The following is a 21,222-nucleotide window of genomic DNA, read 5'->3' on the forward strand; positions in this document are numbered from 1 at the left end:
GAGGAGGAGGAGGAGGAGGAGGAGGAGGAGGAGGAGAAGAAGAAGAAGAAGAAGAAGAAGAAGAAGAAGAAGAAGAAGAAGAAGAAGAAGAAGAAGAAAGAAGAAGAAGAAGAAAAAGAAGAAGAAGAAGAAAAAGAAGAAGTAGTAGTAGCAGCAGTTCAGGAGATTTAATATTAAAAAGATGAACTGTCACTTCTCAAATTCACCAATGTATTTCATGTGAATCAATCGGAGACTCATCTGTGTGTCTGTGTGTGAAAATCGACGCACTGATTCCAAGCACTGTATGTTAGAAATGCTAAGTCGCGGGGGCACCTGGGATAAGCTCAGGGAAGAGCGGAGCTAGCACCGGAGAGCATTCCTTTGCACACGTCTGCAACAACTGAGTCTCACATTGATGTAAAGATAGATGCGTGGACTGCGGGCAGGATAGGACTCAGAGCGTGTGTACAGACAGAAACAATTGACATCCAAAGCAGTGCTGAGGCAGCTGGGTATTCATGTGACGAAAGCTAACTGTGAAGCCCTTCCTTTCCTTACACTGCTCTTGGAGGACTCATTCAGAAGCAGCTGTGGATCTACACATGAAAACTCTCTAGGAATCCGGGCTTCAAGTAAAGAATAGAGCGTGAGATGTTGCCGATGATCCGAGTGGATTCCTGGGATCCACGTGGTGAAAGGAGAGGACGGACTCCTGAAAGTTGTCCTCTGACCTCATGCCGGTGCCCCCCCCCCCAAATGATAAAAAAATACATTGAAGGAATATGTCTCCCTCTCTTTCCAATCCTTCTCTCGGTGATGGAGTCCACAGCGTGCAGCAGGTCATTGGTAGCCGTGTTGCTTCTTTTCCAGGGAAGTTCGGCACGGGGATCCAGTCCTACTTCTCTTTCCTACGGTTCCTGGTGGTCCTGAACCTGGTGATATTCCTGATCATCTTCATGTTGGTTTTGCTCCCCATCTTGCTCACCGAGTACAAGATCACCAACAGCACCTTCGTGTTCGTGCCGTTCAAAGACATGGGTGAGTAGGAAGGGCATCTTGATCCTGGGTCCTAGGCCAATGTGTCGATCGGGATGGGTTAGGTTATGCTGCAGAAACAAATGATCCCATTGTCCTTGGTGTCAATAAGCACGTACTTCTCTCTCACGGTCCAGATCCATCATGGGCTGGGAATTGTCACTCCAGAGCCCAAACTGCTGGGGCAGCCATGATTGTCACTGTGACCCAGGGGAAGAGAGCCACGGCAAATGTGCGCTGATTACTGACACTTGTGTTTGGAGATGACACATTTCCTCCACATCTCACTGGCTGAGTCAGGACCCTCAGCCCCTCCTGAGTTCATGAGGGCACGTGGGAGGAGCAATGCAGGGTGGGTAAGGGGGAGATTTAGTAAACCTGAGAGAATCGACCAGATGACTTCATTTCAAGATTGCTATCTGTGATAAGAATGTGCTTGGAGCTTAATAACAGTTCCACAGGGATCTTGTGTCAGACACTGTGGTAAGCGCCAGGCTGGGCTTTTGTCTTCTTAACAAAATTCACATCTTCTGGGGATCCTGTTAGCCTAGATGAGGAGTTTTTCTCTATTTCACAGATAGTCACTGCAAACCTCTGATCCCAGGCTCAGTGGGGGAGCCAGCTTGGCTCCAGGTCTTCTGAAGGTCTTCCAGAACCCTCATGCCCACCTGTCACATAACTCCTGACCTAGAAGAACCCGGGAGCATCCCTTCAGAGACCCTAGTCATTCTTCCTCCTCATCTTTGTTTCCATTTTAATTCTCTTAAAATTCAAATAGCCTGGCACCTAAGACTTAGTGCGAGGGCCGTTTTCTGCCTCGTATGCATTCCTATTTTCTCTGTATCCTCGTTTTAGAGGCTTATTTCCTGTGTTGTGTGAAAATCAACATTAGGTTTCCAGGCCAGCTCTGCTGCTCAGTCAACCTTTCTGAGCCTCAGTTTCTTTTTCTGTCGAGCTGGGGTGATCATTTAAAGAGAGATGATTATTCTTCCCTTAAAACAACACTTTCTTATTGAATACTTAGATCGTGTAAAGAACAATAAATGTTGGGGCTGCAGAGGTGGTGTTGGTCTGGTTTCCAGCTCCACAGTGGGCAGCTCACAACTGCCTGTAACTCCAGACGTAGTATGATCCCCCCTGTTTTGTCTTCTGTGGGCACTTGCATACACATACTTTTCCAACACACATAAATATTAAACGCTAAGCGCACTGAGTGGTGCTTCTCTTCTAATCTTACTGCTTAGGATGCCGAGAGGGGAAGACGCTGAGCTGGAGTGGTCTAAACTATATGGTGAAACAAGGGACTGGACTCAGCAGTTAAGAGCGCATACTGCTTTCACAGAGGATCCAGGTTCTGTTCATGGCAGCCACATCAGCATAGCAGCCGTACCCACCTGGAACCTCTGTTCCATCGGATCCGATGCCCTCTCCTGGCCTCTGTGGGCATCTGCATGAACAAGTTGCACATATGCACATATATCAACAAACAACCAAGCAAAATGAAGCAATTAAAAAACCCACTGAACAAACAAAAATAGCTATAACCCCAAACTGTTTAGTAAAGGACCAGTAAAAGAAACCCTAAAAACAGAAATGAAAGGAGAAGGGATCTATCAGACACACTGGGACCTGAATGCAGAGCAACAGGGAGTAACAGATGTATGGACAAACTCACAGGCGTATCCGAGTGTGTATCCACAGCTTATGTTCCCAAGCTGCAGTGGACGAGTTGGTGACATAGCGAGACTCTCTCTGACACGTGTCCTTTGCGTTGTTTCCTGCAGATATTGAGTGCACAGTCTATCCAATGAGCAGCCCTGGCCTCATTTACTTTTACAGTTTCATCATCGACTTGCTCTCTGGAACGGTGAGTCTTTAACTCAGTCCTTTGTGGACCCTCCTTACACTGACAGTCATGTTGTTTAGACACTGGTATCCTGCATCCGGGGCTCTGTGCTGTGTGCCTATGATCTTACAGGTAGAGGCAGGAGGATTGCCAGGCCAGCCTAGGCTGTATAGTTAGACCTTGTCTCAAAATGACAACAAAATCCAAAACACAGTGTTCTTTGTCAAAGACCAGTGAGAGCCGAATGCCAGTGTTGGCAGTGAGCAGCCAAACAGGGTTTGTGGTGAGCTCACTAGCAAGTCCTGTGCTCCCACTGACCTTCCGCTAGAGTATGCCGGAAATACTCTCTGCTGATTCCAGCTGCTGGTCTTCTCCTCCTCTCTGCTACCTTTGTATTGGCCTGAATTAATATAACACTCTGCAGTTAGCATCTCTGATCTGAAAACTCAAAGCCAGACTGGGGACGTTTGGGATTGGCTGATGGACACCCAACTGGTGAAGTCTATGTGAAGAGTCCAAATTCTGAAAAGCTCAGAAATGTCAGGTCCTTCTGGTTCCAAGCATTCCAGACAGAAGACGCTTAGCCTACAGATGGTTTAATCTTTCTGGAAGTTGCTAGTATTAAAATGCCACGCCATTGCTTTTCTAAACAGTTAGATTAAAAAGTCTGGGATTTGTCCATTGTATTTAATATGGTGGCACATGGGGGGGGGGTGCTTTTACATCTCCAAAGTCATGTTTTCTACAAAAACAACTCAGAGGTTGGTGCACAGTCGAGTGCTGCATACATAAATGAGGAAATGGAAGCTGCACAAAGGAGGACCACACAGTATCTTGCCCGAAGTCATTGTTACAAAGAACAAAATTTGACTCGTCATGGCGGAGCACACCTTTGATCCTAGCACAGGGAAGCAGAGGCAGGTGGATCTCTGCGAGTTCTAGGCCAGCCTAGTCTACAGCCAGGGATACATAGTGACACCCTGTCTCAATAAAAAAATAAAAATTCCTGGAACCTGACCTGACCTCAGAGCTACTGTCATCTCTATTCCTCCTCCTCCTTTTCTCTTTGGTCTTTCAAATCAGGAACTCACTAAATAGCCCCATTTCTTCACATTGCATCCCACAGGCAATGTATATTCGTGTGTTTTAAAGGACAGTTAGTGGCACAGGATCATGGATGTTCGACACAGGTAGCTTGCTTCAGCAACCTGTCCTGAACTTTCTGCAGTGTTCTGGAGAATCGCTTGGGTCTGTTATGCACAGTGAGAGAGTGGCTGGCTCATGAGCGCTTGAGATGTGGAGTCTGTGACCGAGGAAGGGGTTTTATTTCATTCCATTTTTGTCACTTTCTACAGAAACAGAAAAAAAAAAAAAAAAAAAAAAAAGAGGGCCAAAGGGCCACAGGCTTGACTTCTGAAACAGGTTCCTTCTGAGGTCAGGGAACTTATTTTCTGGGCTCTGTGGCCCTCTGATGTCCTTTTAATGTAAGGAGAAGGTTGTGAGAACTGAGATCAATCTGAGGCCATGTGGAAAGGGATCTGAAGAGCTGGACAGATATTTATGATGTGTGTCCAGCCTTTGAGAGAGTGGGAGACAGTATGGAGTCTTCTCTTTCTATATTTGCTTCTATTTACGCATTTTCTTACTCAGGTAGTGCGAGAATATGTGGTTGTCATAAAAAAAATAGGACTTTGTTTATTATCTGTTTGTTCATTTTTAAACAGTCTTGCTGCTTGGCTCAAACTCTTTAAGCTTGCCACCACTTTTCTCTGTCTGCCTCTACTGCTTAGATCCTTGAGCCATTTCCAGCTGTTGTCACGTGTGTCTCTGGTGTCTCCCTATCGTGTGTTCAGAGGACATCTCTTCCCCTATAAAAGCTTGTCAGCTGGAGATGTTTGGGTGCTTGGTTCTGTTTTCTGCTGTGTGTCTGATTTTGTTGTTGTTGTTGGTGGTGGTTTGCTTTGTTTTGTGCAGACCAGGCTGGCCCTGAAGTCACAGAGATCCACCTGCCTTTGCTCTCGAAGTGCTGGGATTAAAGGCGACTTCTGTGCCTTTTTGTGCCTGTACTGGACGCCCTTGATCTTGCTTTGTGGCAAGACCCTCTCTTCCAGCTTTGCTCTTCTTAAGGCTGCTTTGGATGCTAGCTCCCTTGTCGTTGTATCTAAACTTGAAGACCAGCTTGTTCATTTCCAAATGAAGCCAGCTGGGTTCTGAGTGTGTGTGTGTGTGTGTGTGTGTGTGTGTGTGTGTGCGTGTGTGTGTGCGCGCACGCTGGTTCCATAGACCCATTTGTGGAGTATTGATATAGAAATCCTAAACCAAGTACATGAATGAAAACAAATGGATGCCTTTCTGTTAGTTATTTTTGGTTTTTCAAGATGGAGTTTTTCTGTGTAGCTGCCCTGACTATTCTGGAATTCATTCTGTAGAACAGGTTGGCCTCAAACTAAAAGATATCAGCCTGCCTCTGCCTCCCAAAGTGTGTGGACTGGAGGCATGACCACCACCACCCAAATATACATATATATTTATATATATATGTATATGCGTATGTATGTACACACACATATATTTTTTGTTTTTGTTTTGTTTTGTTATTTTGAGATAATGTCTCTTTTAGCCCAGGCTAGCATCAAAATAGTTATGTATCTCAAAAAGAATGACTTTGAACTTCTGATCCATCTGCTTCCACCTCCAGAGTGCTAGGATTGCAGGAGTGTGTCTCCATCCCTGTTTTGAGCTGGGATCAAACCCATAACCTTGTGCATACTAGGCCAACACTCTACCCTCTGAACTACACCCCCAGCCCGTTTTTATTTCAAATGTGGTTCATAGTTTTCATAATATACTATTTATACTTGTGTTAAACTTATTCCTACGTGTTCTTTTTGATGCTATGGCCTAGAAATTTCTTTTTCACATTAGTTAAGTGTGGCTTACCATTTAATTTTCTTAAAGGTATTTAATTTTTGTTTGTATATGGATGTGTCTGTGTGGGGTTATATGGACATGAGACAGTACCCTTGGAGGCCAGAAGAGGGCGTCAAGTCTCCTGGAGCTGGAGTTACAGAAGGTTGTGAGTCCCCCTGCTGTGGGGACTGGAAACCAAATGTGATCTCTGTGGTGCAGGCGCTGCTGAGCCACCTTCCCAGCACTTCCCAGGGAACTTTGACACTCAGGATTTAGCAGATCCATATTCCACTAACACTAACTGAGCAGCTCATATACCTTGAGTTTCGCTCTGGTGTGGAGAGATTCTGGGATGAACAAGGGCACTCGAGTGTGGGTCCCTTGAGGCCAGGAGGCCTCCTTTGATTGCCTTTCTGAGCTGACCCACCCTGACCCGTGTTCTTGCTTTGTTCAGGGTTTCCTGGAGAAGACCGGCCTTTTTTATGGACACTACACCATTGATGGAGTAAAATTCCAGAACTTCACGTATGATCTGCCCCTGGCTTACTTAATAAGCACAATTGCCTACCTGGCCCTGAGTCTCCTCTGGATAGTGAAAAGGTAAGTGTGCCTTGCTTTCTCTTTCTCGTTGACTTTTGTGTCAGCAATGTTCTTGTTGCTGTGACCAGATAGATACCTGTCAGAAACAGTTCAAAGGAGGAAATATTTATCCGGGCTCGTGGGTACAGGGAATTTCAGTCCATCACAGTGGGAAGGCATGGCAGTAGGAGCTTGACACAGAAGCTTGTTCATAGGATGGTGGGTAAGAAGGCAGAGAACACTCTGGTCCAGGATTCTAGCCCTGTGACCTACCTCTGTGAGCTCGTCCCGCAACCTCCCTACATTTCCCCACCCTTTTAAGTGTGTGGCGGGATCTCCGATTCTCAGTGACTGAACTCTTATAGTTTTGGAAGTCAGGGCCTGAAGGATGAGCAGAACCTACGGGTGGGCTTCAGAGGAAGGGGTTGAGTGTGCTGCAGGCAAGGCTTGGAGGAAGCAGAAGTCAGGAGCTGGCAGCCGGAGCAGCGGTCTGCAGTTGAGTGTGTGCTAAGTGCCTCTTCCAGGCCCCTCTTTCTCAACGGGCTTCACTCTGGCTGGGGAGTGTTATGTTAACTGGGTCTCTGTTGGCTTGCAAGTGGCAGAAAACCAACTATGGTTAATTGGACCATTGGGGAATTGAATGTGTGGAGAGCCAAGGAAGGCACGAGACTGATCTGAGAAGGATACAGTCTTCGCTTGGGAGTGATGTCTAGGGCAAGAACCGCCTCAGCTCTGAGCAGCTGTATGGCAGCAGCTTCTCGTAGTGGTGGGAAATAGCGCATCCATTTCCGTCAGCCTGCAGTCCGCCTGATCGTGGCCACAGAAACGCTATAAAGGTCTTGTTAGCTCTGTCCACTCAGATACCTAATCCTTACCCTTCCATTGTGGTCAGAGCCGGAAGACTGTTGATGAGTTGAGTCCCTGATGGTGTGTGTCCATCGCTTGGTTAGGGTCATGTAGCTTGGATGTGAAATTCCCTCTAAAGGTTCACTGTCAAAGGCTTGGTCCCCAGATGGTGAGCTATGTAGAGGTGAATGCATCATAAGGATGCTAATCTCAGAAATAGGGCGATCCACTGATGATTGCACAGCTGAATGGGCTTTTAGGAGCCAGGCCGGGTTGGAGGAAGCAGGTGACATACTTTGTCAGCATCTCCCCTCCTACTTCCTGGATATTTCCCTCCTCCCCTCTGCTTCTTCCACCACGCCCAGCTGCTATAATGCGCTCCCCATCACCTCAGGCCCAGCAATGGATCCAGTCAACCATGGATAGAAGTTTTCTGGAACAGTGAAGCAAATAACCCCTTCCGGCTTTAAGCTGTCAATCTCAGGTATTCGCCGCAGCATGAAGAGTCTGACAGGTCCTAAGACACCAAGGCCTTTCCCTAGTGGTTTGGTGAGAGAGCAACTCCCAAGAAAGGAGAGAGATTCTAAATACTGTTGACAGTCATTTAACCCAACTATAGCAGGAACACAATGGAAGCTGTGTTTGTGAAAACTACAAGGGATTTCAGAGTGAAAACTGTGGGCCGTGCATGCCTATTATCTCAACTACTCGAGAGGCTGAGGCAGGAGGATCACAAATCTGAGGGCATCCTGGACGCCTCAACAAATGTCTCAAAACAGAAGTATTATCAGGGGAGGGGAAGCTAGGAGTCTAGTTCACAGATCAACCTGGCCTAAGGAGAAGCTTTGGGTTCAATTTTCAGCATTGCAACAAATAAATAAATACATATGGTAAATTTTTTTTTTAAAAAAGGCAAATTATTTTGAAAAGGTAAATTACCTCGTGGAGGGCTGAAGAGATGGCTCAGTGATGTGTACACTGGCTGCTCTTCCAGAGGACTGGGTTTGGTTTGATTCCCAGCATCCACATGGTGACTCACAACAATATATAACTCCAATTCTGGGTGATGTGATACCCTCTTCTGGCCCCCACAGTAACAGGTGTGCACACGGTACACAAGCAATACATGTAGGCCAAACACCCCACATATACCTACCATACACATAAAGTAGGTATATCTTTAAAAAAAGAAGTTACTGAATGGATAAAAGACAATGAATCCCACCAGTGAGATACCTGCTCAGCTGTCTTAGAATAAACTTCACTGTTCCAATGGGCCAGCAATGCAGCCATAGCCAACTTCGTAGATCTTAAACGAGACCAACTCACGGGCCTATGTGTTGCTGCTGTTCTCAGAAGAATACTTGTGTTTCGGGGTCAGGTCAGTGGAAGGGTTCAAGATCAACCTGATCCGGAGCGAGGAGCACTTCCAGAGTTACTGTAACAAGATCTTCGCTGGCTGGGACTTCTGCATCACCAACCGCAGCATGGCAGAGCTGAAACACAGCAGCTTGCGCTATGAGCTCCGAGTGAGTGCTGCTAGCTTGCCCCGGGGAGGGACTTCCCTACCAGGCTGGTGCAGGGAGGCTGTGTGCAGGTTACATGGGAGCTCAGGCCGCATTCTGTCTCAGCAATCTTCCCCTTTGCTGGTTTTAGGAGCTCTTTACAGCAAACAGTTTATCGGGTTGATCACCTTTCGCCTGAGCATGGGTGCTGATAACTTGGGACTGAGAAGAGAAGTAGGACACACAGGGCAGGTGGTGTCTTACCCCCCCATTCCCTACTGTCTTATTAATATCCTAACTGGTCATAGCGTCATAAAGGTTGTTTGCTATGGGAACGTGAAGGGTGTGCTGTGATAACAGACTGGATTAGAGAGAAGCTGAGGAGTAACAGGAAAACTTCCACGTTTAATAGGAAAAGAGAAATGAATAGCATGTTGGTCAAACCCATGAGAAAAAGGTTGGGGGTAGGGATCTAAAACTGAAGGAAGGCGGGTGGAGTTGGCTCTATTTACTATTTATTACGCTAACCTTGAACAAGTTAAATTCTGTTAGAAGCAGAGACTCCCAGGCTGGATTAAAAGCAAACATAGCAGGACATACCCATAATCCTAGCGACTTGAAAGGCCGAGGCAGAAGAGCTAAATCTTGAGGCTGTCCTGGCAACTCAATAAGACTATCTCAAAAACAAAAACTTTTTTTTTAAGGGCTGGAGATATTGGTTGATGGTAGAGGGCTGGCCTGGAGTACTCAACCCCCAGAACTTCAGATAAATAAATTACCAATTAATAAACAAAGTTAAAATAATGATATATCCCATTTGAAGAAATACTGCACTATCTGCATGTGCACACACAGACACACACACGCACACACACATAGACACACACACATGCATCATAAATGCCTATTCGGCTTACAAATTTATTGCAAAGCCAAATGCAATCTAGAGTGGAAGGTTCTACCTTACCATAAGCCTTAGACATAAAAACTGATGGGGCTTAGCCTGGGAAGCTATCTCGGGCAACATCTTTAAGAGAAATCTGTGGGCTATGTTACAAAATGCTCACGAATGAGTTTTCTTTGGTCCTTAGGCAGATCTGGAGGAAGAGCGGATACGACAGAAAATAGCCGAAAGGACCTCGGAGGAAACCATACGCATTTACTCTCTGAGGCTGTTCTTGAACTGCATCGTGCTGGCCGTGCTTGCGGCCTGCTTCTATGCCATCTACCTAGCCACTACCTTCTCACAAGAGCACATGAAGAAGGTAAGTGCCCCGGGAGAGTCAGTTGACCTTGCCCCCTAGCGTGGCAGCGTGCGGGGTGCCCTGCAGATCTCTGTGGAAGATACCAACATCATTTCTCTACTCAGGTGGAAGGAGAAGTTCAGTGGATACAGGAACAGCGAATCAGCTGATCAGAAAACTTTGTTCTGGGAATACCTCTTCCCGCCTGAGGAGTTCACAGTATTCAGATCTAAGCCGGGCCGTCTGTGTTTTCTGACTCTTCTAGTTATCAGCCAGGGCCTCAGTTTATAAGAAGAATCCGTGTTTTAAAAGCCTTTTTGTCTTAAATTGCATGTATATATGTAGGAAGTGGAGTTGGTACCCATGAATGCATGTGGCTGTGGTGATCAGAAGAGGAAGGTGTTGGAGCCCCTGAAGTTAGTAGCTGGCTATGGATGCTGAAAATGGAACCTAGGCCCACTGCAAAAGCAGTACACAGTCTTAACTCCTGAGCCATCTCCCTAGTCCCAAGCAGTGTTTTTAAAAATCTGTGTTGGGAACTGAGTGTGATTGTGCGTACCTGGAATTCCAGCACTTAGGAGGCTCAGAGAAACACAAATTCAAGACCAGCCAGAATTTCATAGTGAAGTCTTCTTTAGATATATAAAAATGTCTAAATTGGTGTAGTGAATGTCAATCATCAGGCATTAGATACCCAAATACCATAAATGCCATCCAACTTGTGGCTTCATCATCCATTCATATACCGTGGCTGCTTTCTCTATGGTACGAGATGGTTCACTGCTGTATCCACATTCTAGCCAAAGGGAAAGTGGGGAGGCTGGGGCTGACTCATCTCTTCAAGGAGGTGATACAGAGTTTGATTTAAAATTTTCTGACTGGGCAGGGGTGGTGCACGCCTTGAATCCCATCTGGAAGGCAGAGGCAGGCAGATCTCAGTGAGTTTGAGGCCAACCTGGTTTACAAAGTGAGTTCCAGGACAGTCAGGGCTACACAGAGAAACCCTGTCTCGGAAAAACAAAACAAACAAAACAACACAACAACAACAAAAAACTTCTATTGCCTCAGCTAGAATTTAGTTACAGTTGTATACCTAGCTTCAAGGAAGGCTAAGCAACTTAGTTTTCATCTTGAATATGTGTGTGTGTGTGTGTGTGTGTGTGTGTGTGTGTGTGTGTGATCTGCTCCTAAGGTAACTTGAATGGGCTGTCCACACAGCACACACAGAATTCTGTGTACTTCACTAATATGTCCAGCAGCATTCATTATTCTTCCAGCGTGTCTGCCTGTGTGCATCGAAGGAAGGCTCTAAGCAGCCAAGGCTTATGTTTCCCAGCCGCCGGGTTGATAAATGTGCTTTGTGTGTCTTCTCAGCATGCACAGCTGAGTTCTCTGCAGTTCAAATCTTCACCATCGCCACCCCACTTAGGCTGACCAGTGCTTTCTGTTATCTTTCCAGGAAATTAACAAGATGGTTTTTGGGGAGAACCTCTTGATATTGTACCTCCCGTCCATTGTGATCACACTGGCCAATTTCATCACCCCAATCATCTTTGCCAAGATCATCCACTATGAGGATTACTCGCCAGGCTTCGAGATCCGCCTGACAATTCTTAGGTAATGCCTAGCTGCGTGCACACCTGATAGACCAGTGCTCACTCACGGCAGACATTGCTGGTTGCTTGTGGCTTGTTTTCCTGCTATGCTGAGAATCATCCTTCCTTTGATGAGCCCCATGAGTAAATTATCATTTGCCACACAGTGAAGGTCCCTAGACTTCAGAGTCTCCTGTCAGTGTTACACTTCTGATTCTGTGTTAACTGAAAGCATAGGATGGGGCCCTAGAAGGACATACTGTTCCAAAGATGTTAGAACTGCCAGCATCAGGTAGAATCCAGAGAGTTCATAGTGAGCAAAGATAGCCAAGCGGATACTGTGTTTGAATTGGATAATTTTTTCCTTCTTCTCAGATATCTGGGATTGAGGGTTTCTTTTTTTCTTTTGAGTTATGGTTTCTATTGCTGCATTGAAACACCATGCCAATGTTTCAAGTCGGGGAGGAAAGGGTTTATTTGGCGTATACTTCCAAATCACTATTCATCACTGAAGGAAGTCAGGACAGGCACTCAAGCACTGAAGGAACCTGGAGGCAGGAGCTGATGCAGAGGCCATGGAGGGGTGCTGTTTACTGCCAAGTTCAACATGGCTTGCTCAGCCTGCTTTCTTATAGATCCCAGGACCACCAGCCCAGGGGTGTCCCCACTGTGCCCTTCCTCTTCAATCACTAAATAAGAAAATGCCCTACAGGCTTGCCTACAGCCGATCTTACAGAGGTTTTTTTCACTGAGGCTCCCCCCTCTCTGATGATTCTAGCTTGTGTCAAGTTGACATAAGACTGATCAGGACAGAGCTCATCCCAGTATGTGTAAGAAGGCTAAGGACTTTTTAATCTTTTATCCTGGAGATCCTTAAATGTGGTTGAGCAAACTGCTGTTGAGAGAGAGGATGGCTGTTAGAAAGCTTCTATGTTGTTAATGGCCTCAATTCTACATCCTCCAGCCTCAGCTACTGAAGTGCTGGGATTTACAGGCCTAACCCGCCAGTCCGGACTGTATTTATATCATTTTTGTCTTTTTTTTTTTAAAGCAAGAAAACAATAAAAACTTTGTATTTTGTAACTACAGGGGTGGAGGGATTTTTTTTATTAGCACTTATCTGAACAAAACAATGTGTTTCATTGTGACATTTTCATATGTGTGTGTGTGTGTGTGTGTGTATAATGTGTTTTAACCTTACTGACTTCCTCCACATTCTTGGGTCTCCCTTCCCGCATGTGGTGCCCTCCCTGTCACTGTAGGAAGTTTCAAGCCTTTCCACTCAACAGCTGCATTCATACCTGACCTTTGGCCCACCTTGGTTCATGCTTTCTCTGTGTTTATGCTGGGTTATATTAAGGAGCTCTTAGGTAGCATGCCATTCCACCCGTAAACACTTCAGTGTCTCCAAGTCACCAGGACCTGGTTTAACAAAACTTTACCCCATGTTCCAAAATAGAGCCAGTCTCCATGGTGGAGGGGGGTGGCGACTTGTTCATAGCAGGATCCACACAGTTCCACATGCTGAGCTGACTACTCAGTCTCTGTCTCTCTCTGTCTCTGTATCTCCCTCCCTCCCTCCTTCCTCCTTTCTGAATCAGGGGCTCACTGTGCCTCAGGCTGACCTTGAACTCGGCATCTGTGTGCCACCATGCCTTGCCTTTTCCTGCCTTAGGACTTGTAGAGGCTGGAGAGATGGCTCAGAGGTTAGGTGCGCTTGCGGAAGATCTGAGTTTAGGTCCTAGCACTCACAGCAGGTGGCTTCTAACAGCCTGTAACCTGTAAAAGCCTGTAATCAAGGGGATTTGATGTCCCCTTCTGGCCTCCATGGCCACCGGTGTGCATGTGCACATAGCCATACACAAACACCTACATATGCATATAAATAATAAAAATTAATAATACTGTAACACTTGTTGTAAAATACGTATAACATGAAGTTACCATTTGATCATTTAAAGTGTACAACTCACTGGTCTTAAGTCAGCTTCCTACCATCTGCTTCCCAGCAGAAACTGTGTAGTTCAGGTTTGCTTGCATGGACCTCAGTGTAGGGTCCACGGAAGTCCAGCCCTGACGCCTTCTCTTCCCCAAGGTGTGTCTTCATGCGGCTGGCCACCATCTGCGTGCTGGTGTTCACGCTGGGCTCCAAGATCACGTCCTGCGGTGACAACACCTGTGAACTCTGCGGCTATAACCAGAAGCTCTACCCGGTGAGCCATGGCCTTGACTCCCAGCTTCAAGGCAGGTCTGACCCCAAGCTGGGCATGGTCAAGGGCTTGGATGCTGAAGTCTATGCAGGACCTTAGGGGCAGCAGGATGGGGATGTGGAGATGGTTGAGGATACAGAAGGCTGGCTCTCTGCGCTGGGAGCGGGTCTGTTATTGTGTCTCCACATCTTGATTTCAGTGCTGGGAGACACAGGTGGGACAGGAAATGTACAAGCTGATGATCTTCGACTTCATCATCATCCTGGCAGTGACACTGTTCGTGGATTTCCCTAGGAAGTAAGTGTGGAAGCTCTTGCCACCCCAACTCTATGACCAGAAGCTCTTGACACAGCTGCTCTCCACAAACGCTGGGTGACTCCACAGTCACTGAGGAACCATTGATGTCTGGTGACTTTCAAATGGCCCTAGGCTGTTGACACCATAGGAGCCTCAGCTACACACATTTTTAGGTGGTACCCTGGTACCCGGGATAGAGATGGTGCCTCTCTTCACAAGGCCTCCTGGTGTAGACTTTCTGCACTTGATGCAGCCAAGGCCCTGCCAGGGAAGACACGCTGGATGCAGCTTCTGGGTCTGGATTCACACCATCTTCTTGCTGTTATATAAATAATGAGCAAGTTATTTCTCTCAGTCACAAGACACTGAGTTTCTCCCCTGAGTCAAGGAAGGCACGAGAGCAGGGCCATCTGAGCCTTTCTCTGAGAATAAGCAAGGGAACTGACTTAGGTAGGGTTTCTATTGCTGTGAAGAGACACCGTGACCCTAGCAACTCTTATAAAGGAAAACACTTCATTGAGGTGGCTGACTTACAGTTTCGGAGGTTCAGTCCATTGCCATCATGGTGGAACATGGTGGGGCACAGGCAGACATGGTGCTGGACAAGGAACTGAGAGTTTACATCTTGATCCACCGGCAGCAGGAGGAGTTTGTGACACCAGGCGTAGCTTAAGCAACTGAGACCTCAAAGCCCACCCCCACACATTTCCTCCAATAAGGCCATACCTATTCCAACAAGGTCACACCTCCTATTAGTGACACTACCTATAGAGGCCATTTTCTTTCAAACACCACAGTAGCACAGACCAAAACAGGGAGAATGCTGTCGTGCAGAGCTCAGCAGGACATGATCCCCGCCACTGCGGTCGTTGTCCTCCCAGGAGTCTGAAGTGAATCTCTGCTCGCCAGCCACATGGTCAAGGCACCCAGGGTGTGACGAGGCAGGCCTATCAATCATTCTAGCACTCAGGAGGTTGGGGCAGGAGCATCCTGAGATCTAGGCCATCCTGGGCAACTCAAGCAGTTCATTCAGATGCAGAATTATTATCTAGAAGTCCAGTCTGGAATTATCTAGAAGTCCAGTGAACCCTACAGGTAGATACCAGAAAAGTTAAAGTAGGGGCCAGCAGGCTGTCTCAGAGGGTAAAGGCAGTGGTCACCTATCCTCACCTACCTGAGGTTGTTCACTGGACCCACACTGTGGAAAGAGAAAACTGACTTCTACACGTTGTCCTCTGGCGTCTACACATGTGCTATTACACATCTGCACGTGTGAGCACGTACATACATAAAAACATGCATAGATACATTTTCTTAATAAAAAAGAAACCCTGGGCCGAGGAAATGATTCATTCCACAGTAAAAGCAGTTGCTGCACAAACACGAGGACCTGGATCCAGATCTCCGTCACTCCAGCACCTACATAAAAGCCTGGAGTGGCTGCTTGTGCCTGTAATCTCAGCATTGTAGAGTTGGAGATGGAAGTGTACCTGGGGCTCAACGACTAGCTCCTTCAGCCCAATCAGTAAGGCTCAGTAAGAGAGTCTGCCTCAAAACACAAGGTGGACCACATCTGAGGGAGGCATCTGATGTCACTCTCTGGCCTCTGCAGGTACATTCACACACCTGCATGCACAAACATGCGGACACTCTCATACATACAACTCTCTCTCTCTCTCTCTCTCTCTCTCTCTCTCTCTCTCTCTTGCCTTGGAAATGATGTTGGCTGGTGGCTATGGGTCTGTAGCCTTAGGGCACTGGTAGGATCAGGTAAGAATGCATCTAGTTTGTTTCCAGGCTCCTGGTGACCTACTGTGCATCCTCGAAGCTGATCCAGTGCTGGGGCCAGCAGGAATTTGCCATCCCAGACAACGTCCTGGGTATCGTGTACGGACAGACCATCTGCTGGATTGGAGCCTTCTTCTCCCCGCTCCTCCCCGCCATCGCCACCTTGAAATTCATTATCACTTTTTACGTGAAAGAGGTGAGGAGAGGCACGGGGCTCACACCCTGTACTGATCGTTCTGTTGCTTTGCTATTGCAAATCTGTGGACAGGAACCCAGTGCCTCCAGCATGCCAGGCCAGTGGTATAGCCTGGGACTGTGTCCCCAGCCCCATCTGAGTCCTTCCTTAGCCCCTGAGACACATCGTAATTACATGTCCCTCCAACCCAGGGCCTCATGCAATATCACTTCTTCAATATGTGTTTATTCCGGGAAAAGATTTCCAATAACTTTTTAGCTTTTTTTGCTGTATATCTCTGACTAGCCTCAAATTCCTGATCTTCTGCCTTGACCTCCCAAGTGCTGGGCTTACACATTGTTTTTGTTTTGTTTTGTTTTGACAACTTTCTCAAGCACATTTAAGAATTGGTTTGTTCCTATGATGTAACTGTGACTGATTGTGACTGACTGAACTGAGTTTCAGCTAGGAATTCAACAAGAGTGGTCTATTTCCATGACATTTAGCCAAGGGTTTCTTGATTTCTGTTTTGTAATTTTGGAGTCAATGCGTAGCTTTTCAGGGCCTTAGTGACTGGCCCAACTCATGATCCCCATGCATTGTGACAGGATCAGATGCTACATGGGTGACTGCAAGTGGCCCTGCAGGTGACTGGCTTGTCTGAACTTACTAGTTTGCTCATAATCATAAAGTAAGCAATGCTTGCTATTTTTTTAAAATGAAGACAGAGATCTTTTTAATGATTTCTTTTTATTATTTTTAATTCTCTCTCTCTGTGAGTGTGTGTGTGCATGTATATACATGTGTGGTGGATGGCAGAGGTGTTAGGTTCTCAGATGAGTTACAGGGAATTGGAGCTGCCTGGTCTGGTCCTCTGTAAGAGCAGTACACGCTCTTAGCCACTGAGCCATCTCACCAGCCCCCATACTTACCAAACAATAAAGCAAGCAAATAAATAGTAATCACCACCCTTCTGCCGTTTTCTTTGTTAATAAGCCTAAGATTTATTTTTAAATAGTTCATTTTTTTAAGTGCTGGCACTTGAACCCAGAACTTTGAGCATGTTAAGCAAGTCCGTGCCACCCACCAATTTGAAAATTTGTTGATTACCTAGCAATTAAAAAATGGAAATAATAGCATTCATAATGCTGATGCTGACGGTAGCGAATAATATTAGTCCGTGCCCCCCAGTGCCCCCACTTCCTATCTGTAGTGCTTACCTCCAGCCCTGGAATAGCCACTAATGTTTTATGAAAGAGAATGCAGAGGCTCAGAGGGCTAACTGGCCCCAGGTCACACAGAGTGGGCATGTCTCCAGAATGTTAGAGTCACGTGTAGCTTGCTGTCATTGAGTACGGTTGCCCACCCTGTGAGTGGGACCTCACTTTATTCTGGGTCAGACTTTATTCTGGGTGCCTTAGCCTTTGGCCAGTGTTGCCACTTCTTCATTTGGAAACATCAGTTAGCAGATGTCATCAGAGGAGATAGGATGGTGGACACAGTCACAGGAAAATGCCAGTTGGCTAGTGATCTCCCGTGTGCCGTGTAGTGAAGGACAGGTGAGTGAAATGGGTCACCGGTCTAGGGGACACAGGTTCCAGGTCGGCCCTGCTGCAGTCTGACTCGCCCCTAGAAGTAAGCTCACAGGTTGTTCTGGTTCTTATGGAATTCAGACAAGTTTCATGTCCTAGCCAGAAATGCAGGTGGTGATGTTTGTTTGTCTGTCCTATTAGAAACAGTATGCCTTTATTTTTCTTTCTCTCCTTTTCTACTTGATATTTCCTTCAAATCTCCATCCCCTCAGTGTAAATATTTATTTCTAACACATGGGAAAGATTATGTGCTTGTAAAATGTTCAAGCAAAATATCTCCTTAGTTGGCATAGATCACTGTAGTTTCACTTCTGTATATTTGAATCCCTGTGAATGTGCATTGTGTCCCACAGATCACTGTAAAGTGCTGCATGCATTGTGTCCCACAGATCACTGTAAAGTGCTGCGTGCATTGTGTCCCACAGATCACTCTAAAGTGCTGCGTGCATTGTGTCCCACAGATCACTGTAAAGTGCTGCATGCATTGTGTCCCACAGATCACTATAAAGTGCTGCGTGCATTGTGTCCCACAGATCACTATAAAGTGCTGCGTGCATTGTGTCCCACAGATCACTGTAAAGTGCTGTGTGCAGTACATCTTTCAGATCCACTGTAAGGAGCCCCCACTGTCTGGAGTATTCCCTCTGTTCATCGGTTACAGCATCACTGTGTTTTGGTCCATTCTTCTTATGTCATCAACATGAATTTCCCCAACTGGACTCTGCACTGAGCATTCTTCTTTTTGATCTCTGCAATATTGTACCCTGGCAGGGCTAGACAGTCCCCAATTGCACTACAGCGTGGGACCCTACTACCCTAATTTTGTCCTTTCTCTTTTGTTCCATAGCTGAGTCTTCTTTACACCTGCAGACCCTCCCCACGGCAGTTCAGAGCATCCAATTCTAACTTCTTCTTCCTGCTGGTGTTGCTGATTGGGCTGTGCTTAGCAATAATACCACTAACAATCAGCATGTCTCGGTAAGTATATCTTCATTTTCTTTTCTTTTTTTAGAGATTTATTTATTTATTATGTACACAACATTCCTTCCATGTATGCTTGCATGCCAGAAGAGGGCACCAGATCTCATCATAGATGGCCACAAGTCACCATGTGGTTGCTGGGAATTGAACTCAGGGCCTCTGGAAGAGCAGTCAGTGCTCTTAACCTCTGAGCCATCTCTCCCGCCCCCATATCTTCATTTTCTAAACTGCTCATTTCTTTTGTGACTTGTATCTCTTTATGGACAAGAACCTGTAACATTCTTCATGGGCTTTTCTAGAGCCCACAGAGGGTCCCTGCTGGCTTATTGGTCTACCTTTTTTGGTTTTCCTTTGCTTTTTTTTTTTAGCCTGGCTACTTTTTAACCCCAGGGCTGGGGAGGAGGCGGAAGACAGCTGGAGGAATGGAGACAGACAGCTCCCGGGGCTCACTGGCCAGCCAGACTGGTCAAAAGGACAAGCCCCAGGATCAGTGTTCATTGAGAAGCCCTGCTTTAAAACAGGAAGCACTGGTGTTAACCTCTGCCTCCAGGCACAGACAGACAGTCACACACACACACACACACACACACACACACACACACACACACACACACGTACACATCATATACATTTGTGTACACGCACATATGCACCCACATGCATGCACATACATGCACACAGAGGAAACATTGCTAATTATTTCTGTCAGTTTCAAATTTCTCAGCCATCCCAGCACAGTCGTCACGGGTTTGTTTTAAAGCCCTTTCCCACGCCCCCTATTGTGCTCAGCCATCATGTCTTTGTAGTCTTTGATTCTTTGAGGAGTTCTGGTCCTTTTCTCTGCCTTTGAATTAAGAGACTGGGGAATACACAGTTGTCTAGTATGTTCATTCTGTGACATCAAGCTTACATTTCTGCCTTGAATGTCCTGCAAATGGAAAGTTAGACCTAGAGACCTGATGGAATCTCAGGGTCAGAATTTCCAAACATAACCCTCCAGAAACGCCTGGACTTGGGAGCTCCCTGCAGGCTATTGCAAATAACTATTCCAGCCATGCCTGGGCAGACCTCTCAGCCTGGGCTGCCATCCCGCCCTCTCTGTCTTGGCAGCATCCCTTCCTCAAAAGCCTGTGGGCCGTTCACCAACTTCAACACCACCTGGGAGGTCATCCCCCAGACGGTGAGCACCTTCCCCAGCTCGCTGCAGACTCTGATCCATGGCGTCACGTCAGAAGCCTTTGCCGTGCCTTTCTTCATGATCATCTGGTGAGTGACAGCCAGGCCAGACTAGTATGTCCCCTCTCACCTGGGAATTGGAGGGTGTGTGTTAGAGTGCTTTCTGTTGCTGGGACAAAATGCCAAGAGACTCAGTTTAGAAGGAGAGGAGCTTTATCCTGACTGCATTCCATGGTCATGTGGCCCTGTTGCCTTTGGGCCTGCAGTGGCCAAGTCCAGCATGGTGAGTGAAAGGAAAAGCATCAGCTCAGGACCTCCAAGACCAAGTTCTCAGCCCAAAGACCAAGAATAAGAGACCTCTGGAGAGATAGGAGACAGACATGGCCCATAGGAAAATGGCAGTTTATAAAGGAAAAAAGGGGAAAACCCTGTATTAGGATAGGGTGTTTAATGTTTACTTTTCTTTCTTTTTATTTATTCTTTGTGTCTTTCACACCGTACAGCTCATCCCATTCATTTCCCCGTCCCTTTGTATCTGCCCTCTGCCCTTGCAACTTCCCCCACAAAAAATATAATAAAATTTAAGAGAAAAAAGAAAACAAAGTAGAAGGGAAAGAAATCTCGTCATAGAAGCTGCAATGTGGCACAGTGAGTCACACAGTTAACCCTTTTATCCATGTATCTTTACTTGCAAGTGTTCATTACAAAGAGTCATTGGTCTGGTTCAAGGCCTCTGGTTTCTGCTACACTGTCGATGCTGGGCCCTCACTGGGACTCCTCTTGAATATCCTGTTGCTGCCCTGTGTCTTGGAGATCCTGAAGCTTTGGGTCTGCAGGACTGGTCCCTTCACATGCTCCTGCAGATCACAGATGGGGTGGATGTTGGGGTGGGTCAACTCACAACCCTGGTTCTGGTTCTGGGTAGTTGTAGGGTTAGTTAGCCCACCAGCTCTCCCTTGTCTTCAGCCCCAGAGTGAGCTCTCCTGCATTGCCTTGGCGAGTTCATCCCTTGCAGAGATGATCAAGGGGGCACAGCCAGCGCTCCTGCTTCCCCATCCTCAGGGTTAGATCTCCCCACACCTACACCTTTAGAGCCACTTCTACCGTGTTGCCCAGGCGTGGTGTAGGGGCTGCTGCTGCTGAGGGTCGAGCTAGCTCTCCCACTCTTATGGCCTCGAGGCCAGCACGCATGCGGCGGTGGGGGGATTGCTGGCCATCTCTCCCCAACCCACGCTGCCACATGACAGATAAGTAATGGGGACAGCTCTTCCATGCTCACAGCTTTAGGCTGGCTCACCCACACTTCCACCAGGGGAGTGCAATAAAGCTACGTGAGTGGGGGGGGGAGGCCTCTCTCTCTCTCCTCTCTTCTTCTTCTTCTTCTTCTTCTTCTTCTTCTTCTTCTTCTTCTTCTTCTTCTTCTTCTTCTTCTTCTTCTTCCTCTCCCTCTCCCTCTCCCTC

The 21,222-nt window shown here is 46.8% G+C and overlaps 1 protein-coding gene across 3 annotated transcripts in view; it reads left to right on the forward strand.

Moving 5' to 3' along the window:
- The window catches only part of Tmc7 (transmembrane channel like 7), a 52,666-nt gene that overhangs the window by 25,883 nt on the left and 5,561 nt on the right, over positions 1-21,222 (forward strand). For 2 of the 3 annotated variants that reach the window (XM_050143367.1, XM_050143368.1), the window contains exons 4-14: positions 853-1,020; positions 2,802-2,884; positions 6,228-6,373; positions 8,580-8,727; positions 9,795-9,968; positions 11,407-11,564; positions 13,638-13,755; positions 13,952-14,049; positions 15,847-16,033; positions 18,452-18,582; positions 19,696-19,851. In XM_050143367.1, the coding sequence (XP_049999324.1) occupies positions 853-1,020; positions 2,802-2,884; positions 6,228-6,373; positions 8,580-8,727; positions 9,795-9,968; positions 11,407-11,564; positions 13,638-13,755; positions 13,952-14,049; positions 15,847-16,033; positions 18,452-18,582; positions 19,696-19,851 (1,567 nt within the window). The remainder of the gene's footprint in view (positions 1-852; positions 1,021-2,801; positions 2,885-6,227; positions 6,374-8,579; positions 8,728-9,794; positions 9,969-11,406; positions 11,565-13,637; positions 13,756-13,951; positions 14,050-15,846; positions 16,034-18,451; positions 18,583-19,695; positions 19,852-21,222) is intronic. The other variant, XM_050143369.1, reaches the window with a different exon arrangement.

The sequence above is a fragment of the Alexandromys fortis genome, unplaced genomic scaffold, assembly GCF_014885135.2.
Source record: "Alexandromys fortis isolate MF-2015 unplaced genomic scaffold, M_Fortis_MF-2015_v1.1 scaffold_45, whole genome shotgun sequence".
In the NCBI taxonomy this organism is placed as follows: Eukaryota; Metazoa; Chordata; class Mammalia; order Rodentia; family Cricetidae; genus Alexandromys; species Alexandromys fortis.